This window comes from Phoxinus phoxinus (assembly GCF_949152265.1).
Source record: "Phoxinus phoxinus genome assembly, chromosome: 21".
NCBI lineage: Eukaryota > Metazoa > Chordata > Actinopteri > Cypriniformes > Leuciscidae > Phoxinus > Phoxinus phoxinus.
Window position 1 is genome coordinate 7,704,745 of NC_136896.1, and position 10,979 is coordinate 7,715,723.

The 10,979-nt window shown below is 36.2% G+C and overlaps 1 protein-coding gene across 1 annotated transcript in view; it reads left to right on the forward strand.

The window, feature by feature from the left end:
* The window catches only part of rnf213b (ring finger protein 213b), a 31,157-nt gene extending 20,210 nt beyond the window's left edge, over positions 1 to 10,947 (forward strand). The window contains exons 43-63 of the mRNA XM_079594520.1: positions 87 to 198; positions 598 to 796; positions 913 to 1,103; positions 1,225 to 1,347; positions 1,957 to 2,067; positions 2,277 to 2,519; positions 2,615 to 2,690; positions 2,806 to 2,840; positions 2,933 to 3,181; positions 3,381 to 3,546; positions 4,322 to 4,407; positions 4,562 to 4,798; positions 4,929 to 5,061; positions 5,154 to 5,237; positions 5,426 to 5,606; positions 6,521 to 6,728; positions 6,828 to 6,905; positions 7,096 to 7,293; positions 7,404 to 7,493; positions 9,160 to 9,335; positions 10,220 to 10,947. Coding sequence (XP_079450646.1) covers positions 87 to 198; positions 598 to 796; positions 913 to 1,103; positions 1,225 to 1,347; positions 1,957 to 2,067; positions 2,277 to 2,519; positions 2,615 to 2,690; positions 2,806 to 2,840; positions 2,933 to 3,181; positions 3,381 to 3,546; positions 4,322 to 4,407; positions 4,562 to 4,798; positions 4,929 to 5,061; positions 5,154 to 5,237; positions 5,426 to 5,606; positions 6,521 to 6,728; positions 6,828 to 6,905; positions 7,096 to 7,293; positions 7,404 to 7,493; positions 9,160 to 9,335; positions 10,220 to 10,355 — 3,112 coding nt within the window. The 3' untranslated portion in view covers positions 10,356 to 10,947. The remainder of the gene's footprint in view (positions 1 to 86; positions 199 to 597; positions 797 to 912; positions 1,104 to 1,224; positions 1,348 to 1,956; positions 2,068 to 2,276; positions 2,520 to 2,614; positions 2,691 to 2,805; positions 2,841 to 2,932; positions 3,182 to 3,380; positions 3,547 to 4,321; positions 4,408 to 4,561; positions 4,799 to 4,928; positions 5,062 to 5,153; positions 5,238 to 5,425; positions 5,607 to 6,520; positions 6,729 to 6,827; positions 6,906 to 7,095; positions 7,294 to 7,403; positions 7,494 to 9,159; positions 9,336 to 10,219) is intronic.
* Positions 10,948 to 10,979: the final 32 nt, after the last annotated feature.

Here is a 10,979-nt window from a genome sequence, read left to right on the forward strand (position 1 = left end):
TGCAGTATATAGTGAGTTGTTCTGTTCAAAGTTATCTTGAGAATCATTCTTATTAAGAGCAGTATTAAATAAGATGATCTCCTCAGTTTCAAACAGGTGAAGAAACATATTCAAAGGTACTTAGAAGACCTGGAGAACAAGCTTCTGGACCAGGAGGACATAACTGAACTCTATCGACTCTTTGTTAACTGTTTCCAGGTGTGTCATAATCTCACCCTTTTGTCTTGTGTTTACTCAATAATGGCGCTTGCTTAGGCAAGTATCGCTTTTACTATTGCTCGAGTACTAAACTTTGGTGCTTAATCCATTTTGTACCATGGACATGAATGATTCATTAAATGTAAACATACTTACGATTTTTGTCTGGTGGGTAACCAAATGGAAGAAAAATCTCAGGGTGGACTCTTTTGTTTTTCGGCCAGTAAGCAACCACCTATCATTGCCTTATGATGCCCATCAAATGCCCAACAATGCACTAAAAACTCGTTTTTCTTTCATGTAGTATAATCACCAATGGCTGTATTCTGATTTCAGCCACATAAATTATTATCTAAAGTCTGCATATGTCTCTCTAAAAGCAGAATTATGTTTATTCAGGATTCCCTGTTTTGTTCTGAATTAAATGGAGATCATAGACATCTGAAGGACAACTCAAGCTTCCTTAGCCGACTGGCTCGTAAACAGACACCTTCCAGACAGAATGACCCAGCTGAGTTTCTGCTGTCTATGGCTCGCCTCAGAATGTGTCTGGACTCTGCTGCCCGTATCCTGTCTAGAGCTGTCAGCCAAAGAACCGGTAGGAGAGTCTTCTGGTCTGACTGATTCATGGCAGTTATATTGCAATGCTTTAATGAATAACAGTAGATAACATTTGCAAAACTGTGTGCAATCCATATGTTTGGTGTCTTTCAGATCATTTTGATGAAGTGGAGATAAAGCTTTTGGAGCAGGTGAAGGCTGTGTGTGAATACTGTGACAACGACTGGTACAGAGTTTACCTGCTTCGAGCACTCAACAGGCAGGCTGGCATGGACTGTCTGCAAGCACTGATCAACAGGACTGATTATGAATGGATATTTCCTGCGGAGATACTACGCCTTCATGTATGGACACTCAAAATTGTGTTGCTTTTAGGGTGTTTACAGTATTATACAGTTATATAATAAAATTACGTTTGGAAAAATTGTAGCTGGTCTGTTATAATTGTTATTTTCTCTTTTACAGAGGTTGATTCCTGCAGAGGTTGATCGGTTTTTGTGTTTTGGTCAGTCATACCACATTCTTAGAGATGGAGTGGGAGAAGCACTGCAGGAAGGCACAACAAATGGACTAAAAGATGCTCTACTGGTCAGTGTCTACATCTGTTTTAAATAAACAATACACACACACACACAAACATTATTGTGTGAGCAAACCAATTACAAAATAAGACTTTGTCTTTTTTATGTTTGAGAGTGCCAAGTTGTTTGTTGATGCACTGTATAATGTTACACTACTGTTTAAAAGTTTGAAGTAAGGTTTAACAAATGTCTAATGCTTACCAAGGCTGCATGTACTATATTTGATCAGAAATACATTAATATTGTGATATATTATTGCCATTTAAAAGGTTTTCTATTTTATTGTATTTAAAAATGTTATTTATTTTTATGAAGGCAAAGCTGAATTTTCAGCATCATTACTCCAGTCTTCAATGTCACATGATTCTTCATAAATAATTATAATATGCTGATTTGATACTCAACTAACAAGTCTTATTATTGTCAATGTTGAAAACTGTTGTGCTGCTTAATATTTTTATGGAAATTGTGATGCATTTTTTAGGATTCTTTGATGAATAGAAAGTAAAAAAAAAAAAAAGTGTAAACAGTTTATATATATATATATATATATATATATATATATATATATATATATATCATTATTATTATTATTTGTTTTATTATTTTTTCTCAGACAATGGGTGATCCTGGCCCACTGAAAAAGATCCTGCTGACTCTAGCTGTGTTCAGGCAGGTCACCTGTCGCTTCATGTCAACTGAAAGAGCTATATATCCTCAAGCACAGGTAAGTGTTGGTTAGGTTTTATGATTTTATTAACCCAGATATCAATTGGAGTTGATAACAGTTTCACATATTTATCATTCTGATGTTTTAAATGTATCCAACCTGTCATAGTAACATGTTTGAGCATGAATGCATTTACTTTATGAGAAAAAAAAAGAAAAAAAAAGAAAAACACTTCTGGCAGACTAAATTTTCCTCTCTGTGAACAGGAGATCAAGCTCTTGGAGGACATTATTAGAGAGAACATCTCAGGACATGCCAGAGAGCTCTGCACTGCTCTCTTATCCAATAAGATTGGAGGTCCAGGATCTAACCTGAGTCTGAGTGCAGGTGTACCTGCTCAGCGTCGTCCTGTACTGGAGCTCCTAGTACATGCGAGCGCAGTGTTTTACAGTGGAACCAGACTGCTCAATCCCCTCTTTAAAATCGCCTCTCAACCACAGCACATGACAGTAAGGACCACTACTTAATAAATAGTACATATTTAGTTTTTTTAATTGATCAGGATATGATCATTAAATTGCCATGCTTCTCTACTAATCCTCAGGAAGTCTTTCTACCCACAATGCCTGACGACCATACCAGTGAGGCCCAGCAGTGGCTCAAAGAGGGAAAAATGTACTGTGAGTGTGACTTGTCCACGAAGACAATATAATAAATAATGAAATGAAAATAATAACAATACTTCTTTAAATGCCACCTAACTAAAATAATTTGTTTTTTATTCTTACCTTATAGATTGTTCTAATGGCCATGCATGCATTGTGGGAAATGTGAGAAGTATTTGAGTTCATTTTCATTTGAATGATTTGATGCTATGGTCTGGGAAATGATTATGATTGTTTAATTATCTCCACTTGTTTAGTGTGGTAGACCAATGGAATTGTCAAATTGTCCCAGTTGTGGAGTGCGTATAGGGGGCCAGCATCATAACCCAGTGGAAGGTTTTACTCCAGTCAGTAGAATCACAGACCAGACAAAACCTGGACATATACTGGGGCAGGCTAAAAACCGGTCTGAAGCCCCAAACAGGAATCTCACTCTAGCACAGACATGTGTCCTTCGTCTATGTCTTCACCTGGCCATGTTACAAGGGGCCATTCATCACCATCAGGTAAAAAGATTGAAAGGAACTCTAATGGCAATATGTGTAAATGAGTAAATTTTGACTTATTAGATGTTGTTTTGCATGCTAACTCCCTTGGTTTTTGGAAACCTTATCTAAATAATGCCAACTACTTAAAGTCAGTTAGTGGGCCATATAGCATTAGAGAATCAAAGCACTGTTTTCTAAAGGCCTTGGTTCTTCACAGGGCATCAGAAATATGATCAAACCAACTGTTAATGATGTCGAAGAATTCCTTTGGCAACATCTTGAGAAGGACATTGAGGTTCTTGGGAATACTTTGAATCTTAACATGGACGACTCTGCCATTATAATTCATCTGATCTTCAACAGGTCTCTGCAGACCACCTCAGGTATCCATATGAATCTTGACTAAAGTTAAACCTTCTTGAAGTTTTGACAGTGCTGCATGCATTTTACTAACAGTAGTAACAAAGAATGTTATTTTAGTATTATTTATTTACTATTATAATACTAATGGTAACACTTTACAACAAGGTCTCATTTGTTAACATTAGTTAATGTATTGACTAACATGAACTAACAATGAGCAATACATTTGTTACATCTTTGTTAATGCTAGTTAATAAAAATACAGTTAATTGTTTGTTCATGTTAGTTCACAATGCATTAATTAATGTTAACACATACAACATTTGATTTTAATAATGTAATAGTAAATGTTAAAAATAACATTAAGATTAATGCTGTAGAAGTATTGTTCATTCTTAGTTCACGTAAACTAAAGTAGTTAACTTATGTGAAGTGAAATAAGATACCTTATTGTGAAGTGTTACCCTATTTATTAATATTTTTGCTTTGCTTTTATTTTTTTATTGTAATTTTTATTTTTATGTGCTTTAAAAAAATGTTTTTATATGTACATGTATGTACAGCTTTCATTTTTATTTTTGGTTTAGTCCTTTTTTTATTTCAAATTAAGCTTATTTATTTCAGTTAGTTGCCACAGCAACATTTCAAATTTTTGTGTAAGTTTTATTTCAGCTTTACTTCTATAACAGAAAACTATTTTTAGTAGTTTTAGTTGTAATTGACAGCAACAGCACTGGAAAAAAAAATGTGTGCAGTCAGAGAACCTATGTTTGATATTTTCCCCCTCTACATCAGGTGCTGGCGTGGATCTTTCTTCACGGACGTCCAGAGAGCAGTGGGAGAGTACAGTGTGTAAAACAGTCATCAGTCCTGTTTTACAGGTAAGTCTTGAGAGACTGATAAATATCAAGGGGATACATTCAACTTTAAGTCTTTGAAAAACCCAGATTAACTCCTAAACAATTGAAAAAGTATACATATTTAGTCATATAACCGCATGTATTTGCTTCTGTCAACCTTTGTCTCTGTTTTCAGGATATGAACAGAATGTTGGGCCGTGCACAGGAGCAAATTGTAGCTGATACCCAACTTTCTAACAGCCCCCTGATGAAGATACTGAGGGGAAACCCTAAACAAATCCTTAATCTCCCCACTAACTGCCCCACCCACCAGTCTGCCTTCTGGAGCCCCTCACCTGTCCTAACGGTGGAAAGCTTATCGCAGGATATAGACCAGAGTCAGGCAGCCCTGCTTAAGCTTTATGTCAATAAGGTTTGTTAACCAAAGACATATAATTATCCAGGTCCTTGCGTCACATTACGGAAGTTGCATACATGGTTTCATGTTGTCTTTAAGCATGTTCCCAAACATCTATGCACATGTGTGTGTTTGTGTTTATCAGGTGCACTGCATACGACAGCTGATCCATTTGCCGGCTCTTGCTGCCCTGTTGTCTGATCTAATGAAAGTGCTTCCTTCAGGCTCTGAGACCCAAACCGACACCATCGCTTCACTGCTGCACAGTATCCCTGCTGGTCGGTCATGCTTATACTCAATAGTTGATTGAATTTAGAAGCTTTTGTATATATAAACATTACTGTACTCTAATTTGTGTTACTGAATATAGGCCACCAGAAGAAATTATTGTCGGAAAGAGTAGAGATCTTCATGAAGGTGTGGAACCAACTCAGAATGGAAATATCCAATAACGGTAAGCCCCTAGAGAGGTTATAAATTTAAAACACATAAATGCTTAAACATTTAAATGCTACAAATGAATTTAGACATAATTATAACAGCACAACATTATAATGTATAGAATGTTTTCAATATTTTCTGCATCCCTACATAGAAAACACAATAATTTGGCTAACCTGCTGAATTGTTTTATTATTTTAGATTCAGTGGGTTTGGATCACGCACTTTGTGAAAAAGACCTAACTAAGGAAAGCTCCGGGCAGTTTCTGTCCCTGAGTCGTCGCGGACCAGGCTCATGTCTCCACGCAATCATAGATCTTCTGTCTGAGACCCACAACAGTCTTGTGCGAGAAGCAAGAAAACTCTGTCACCAGGAAGACAGGTGTGTATTTGAGAATGAATGTATAGTACTGTTCAAAAATTTGGGGTTGGTAAAATTTTTTAAATAAATGTTTTTTAAAGAAGTATTTTATGCTCATTAAGGCTGCATTTATTGAATTAAAATGACTGTTTTTTTATTATTATTTTAATATATTTTAAAATGTCATTTGTTCCTGTGATGGCAAAGCTGAATTTCAGGAGCCATTACATAGAGTGACAAAACCATACATCCTCTTCTGCCGGACATGTCCTGTTTTTCAGTACATTAAACCAATTATTTCAGGATTTTCAGGACAGGATTTCTAAATTTGCGAAAATGTCTTGAAAATGAAACTTTTTTACTGTCACTTTTGATCAATTTAGTGTATTATGTAAGAGTATAAGCACATTCTAACCTGTATTAGTTGTGACCATTTTAATCAAAGAGTATAAGTTTACATGTTTATAAGTCTGAGAGTGCTTCTCAAACAGAAGGCTGCATCCTAGTGAGGGTTGTCCTTCTTAGTCCAGTCCTTCAGAGACATGTAAGCTAGAGCCCTCCTTACCATTAAATGCTAGAATGAAACGTCTAGTAAATGCACATGGCTACGTCCCACATGTATACCTTCATCTCTGAACTCAGACAAGCTCAGTGCCGACTCATTTTCCATCAGTTCTTTTTATGAATTGGAATGTGTGTAAAGGATTGTGGGTGGTATAAGGATGCGAAGGATATACTTGATGCATCCTTCAAAATGAGCTGAATGAAGGACATGAAATGAAGGCAGCCTTCCAAGGATCCTTCAAATTAAGATAGCCTTCAGCAACGCTTGATGACGTGGCAGCCGAGATATGCAGCCTTACTAGGATCATGTCTTCCGTTTGAGAAGCACCCTCATCTTAATGCATGTCAATTAGTTGTATTTTATCTTACAGTGTCAGTGACTATAAAGTTCCATTGGCGACACTGTCCGAGAGCCAACTTGCCCTGTGTCACCCGGAGAGGGACTTGCTCCCTCTGGTGTTAGCTAACTGCCATTACACACTAGAGAAGGGTCAGCAGACAATGAGCTCCTATGATCATCAGGCTATTGAGAGAGAACTCAGCAGACGATTTTTTGCAAGCAAGCCACGCATTCAAACAGTGAGTCCACTCATTTTAAACCTTGTTATCATACTGGTGTTCAATATATGACCTGATTCATTGGTTACTTAAGACTTCATAATAAAAAATGTATTGCAGGACACTGATAAATATCTGAGAAGACACCATCAGAATTTTATAGAAGTCCTCAATGAGGTCAGAGCCAAAATACCTCAGGTAATGTTCTTCAGTCTCTGTGCACTTCATTAATTTGATCAAAAACAGTAGACAAAATGCCTCTGGTTAATGGTGATTTAACATAGAAATATAATATAATTATTTATGAATACATTTGTATTTAATTGAAAGTCCACTTGAATATTTCTTTAAATGAAAGCATTCCTTATTCTACCCATTTGATTGACAGGAACCTCTAAAGGGCTCTCTGCTCAGCTCCATGAGATCAATGTTACGTTCATTCACTGATGTGTGTGATGCCGTGTATGCCGTGGAGATTGGACTGCGTTTCCTAGGTAAAACTGGAGGAGACCCACAGGCCATGCTGCTGTCCTATCTGACAGACTCTTTGAAAATGGACCAACACATCTCAAGTAACATAGATGGGGTGAGGCATGTATATTCAAGGACATTTAACCAAGCAGGTATTTCACCACTACTCTCAGTGCCTATCACCTGTGTGCTTCTGTAATTCGAACCCACGCTTCTTGGTTTCAGGCTTTAAAAGAGAACCGGCTCAGTCAGTGCACAGCTACCTGGCAGCTCCTTACTTGCTGGAAAAGTGAACAGATGATGAGGAAAGGACAGGTAATTTGACATTCAGCCTGGCTGTGATGTGGAACATACAGGAAGTTTGTTTTGAGACAGTTAGTACTGTATGTCATTAAGACACATAGCTATCACATAGTAGTTTTTTTACATTTATACTGTAGCATTTGTTTTCTTCTGACCTCCCTACACTAAGCCTGCATTAACACAGATTTTGACCATAATAAAATTACCTCAGTATAGCTCTCAAAAAATAGTATTTAGTATAAACGGAGTGTTTATAGTGCAAAAAGTCTGTCTTGTTACACTAACCATTAATCTGATTGAGCCAGACATTAAAAACATAAAAATTAGCCAAAAAGCCAATATTACAAAATAAATCAGAATCAGTGACATTTTAAAATGAGCGATCAAGGTTTGTATCAGCTCAGAGTAGCATTTGTTTTAAATGAAAATGACGAAAATATGGAAATAAAGTGCCTATAACGGGGGGTATTTGATAGTGGGAATGAAGTGTTAAATGGGTAGGGTTAGAAGTAGGTGTAGGGAAGATAATGTCAAGTACTATACAAGTAATGTCCCAATAAAGCAGCATCCATTTATTATTTTAATAAATATGATAATATGCTCTGAATATGTTATTATTACATGTTGTTTTATAATATACTACAATACAATGAGGTGCAAATAGTCTCTGCCATTTCTGCTATTTGCACTTAGTACTGTATAAATAGCATCTAACAAATATTTACACTTAATGCAAATAAGTGCATTAACACTTAGTGCAAATAGCCGGTGCCTTAGTATAAAATACACTGCTGTTTAAAAGTTTGGACAAGGTACGATTTTTTAAATGAAATGGATAGTTTTATTCAGCAAGGATGCATTAAATGGAGCAAAATCGACAGTAAAGGCATTTATAACGTTGCAAAATGTCTTTGTTTTCAAAAATTCAAAGAAATGCTGTTCTTTTTTACTTTGTTTATCAAAGAATCCTGACAAAAATGCATCACTGTCTCTACAAAAATGTTCTTAAGCTGCACAACCGATAATAATCAAAAATGTTTCTTGAGCAGCAAATCAGTATATTAGATGATTTCTGAAAACTGTCTGACACTGAATAACGGAGTAATAATATTCTCAGGAATAAAGTCAATTTTAAAATATATTAAAAAAGAAAACAGTTAATATTATTTCAGAATTACTGTTTCCCTGAATATTAGATGCAGCCTTTTTCAGCATAATAGTCTTCTTTCAAAAACATAAAGAAAAACCCCCAAATTTGAATGGTAGTATATGGATAAATGTTTTCTGTTAAAATGAATGTTTTCACAGTGCATTCTTTGTACAGGCATCTAATAACACCACCCCTTCTGCTTAGCTATTTAGCCTGTCACTAAACTGACCCCATTACTAGTAACCTCTGTTGACCTCCTCCGATTGACCCTAAACAACAGAGAGAGTGGACAAAAGAGGGTTGTAAATCCAAGGGAAAGTGTTGGTCCGAGTGTGCCAAGCTTTAATAAGAGAGCGTGTGCCACACACAACAGTTCAAAGACTTTGAACCCATACTCTTCTGAATAGCTAGACAATATTGATTAAAGGCATTTTTTCCACGCTTCATTCCAGAACATACTAATGATGTTTTCATCTTTATTGATCCGGTGTACGGTTTTTCTCATTTAAATATTTTACAATTTTACAGGATCCATTCCAGCAGTTGTCCGAAGAATTCAGAGATAATCTGAAGTCAGAGGAAAGAAAGCAGGTGAAGGTTTTCCTTGGGCTCACAGATATTGACATTTTCACTTTGGAATTACATGAGATCCTTCAGCTCGGGACCAACAGCACTGTGGAAGACGGCTTCGCTCCGCACTGGGGGTAAGAACTGATCTTTTACCTTTTTATTTCCCCTGCATTTTAGCCTTCTGGACTGCTCACCATTTGTGAGAGTGGGGTTTAATGAGGCAAACTGGCTACAAAAGGCAAACTGCTCACAAAAATGGCCTTACCAGTTTTCACATAATGCTATAGGCATTTGATTAGCAGACTTTTTAAATGTACATTTCATAAGGGATAACTATAGTCAGCCATTCATTATAAACCTTTTTACAGACTTATCAGGACCCTAGGACAAAGCAAAGGGGTCTTATGACACTGAAAGGAAAAGTGATTTGTTTGAAACCACAAGTTATACAACAAACATTATACAAAAATATACTGCAAAATGCCAGTCAAGTATTTTGAATATCTGAATAGTAATTCATTTTCAAACTGGATGACACTGGAACATTTTGATATATGGCTTGTAATTGAAAACATCAATCCAATTCCAAATCACTTACACCTTAATGTCATTGTTCAGGGTAATTATTGTCAAAATAAAAAGTCAAGTAATGTTCTGGCATCCCAAGCAAATACACTTAGAGCAAAAAAAACTAGAGCAAGTCCTACAACACAAAGTGACATAAGGGTCTTTTAAGTTTTACCCAGAATGAGCACTTTCAATCACAACAATGCAGACCTCCTTAGACCTAGTCATTCCCTGGAGACCTGTGCGCTTTTAGACCCAAGAGAGGCACACTTTGACCCCTCCAGGCTCCCATCTGTCAGTATGCCCTGTTCTGGTCACCTACTGAGCAGGCAGCTGGTCGGAGAGAATAGGAATGCGCGTGTTGAGAACAATAGAATCCAAAGCTAACTGTTGATCCTAAACCACACCACTGAACACCCTTCCTAATTTCTCTTTCTGTGTTCCACCACAGCATCAGCTCCACCATGGTATTGCATTTGGAGGAGAAGAACGTCTCATCTGTTCCTGGTCTAGAAAGTCTTCCAGATGAAATTACTTTTGCTAAAGCGGCAGACATCTGGAGGCTCGCAGTGGAGTTCAAACATTGAAATGTTCTTCTCAATGAGTCGCACCAAATGAATAATATGTGAAAAGATCTGGACTACTTTTGTTGATTTTGTTGTCAGATGTTGCTGCGTTTGGTCATTTTAGTTGTGTAGGACTCATTCCAACGCCCTAAATCTTTCTTGTCTTTTTTATTATTATTGTTTATTCAATTGATTATTAAAAAATAATCTGTGGGATACTCTTTTAGGACTTTGAATGTGTCTTCGAATTGTTAAGCACTTTATTGTTTAGAGATTTATTTAGACTAGGATTCAGAGACCAATAATTAATTGTTCCATACTGTATTGTTGTGAGACATTGTCTCATTTATTTTGATCATTCTACTTTTGCTATTAATCAGGAACAAATAAAGTTGTATTGCTGATCTACAGTGCATTTACATTTTGCCAAATTTGATTTGTATACAAAAGATAAAAAAACTTGTCCAATTACCGGTATTTTAGAAAATAAACAGTTTCTACACTTAACGGGTGCATACTGTAGTTTCAGTTTCTGGTACAATTTTCTGGTAAAATGTAATAACAATTATATTATAAAATGCAACGTTCAATAAATAAATACATTTTTGCCATGTTTGATAGTTATAATTATTAGTTTAATTAGTG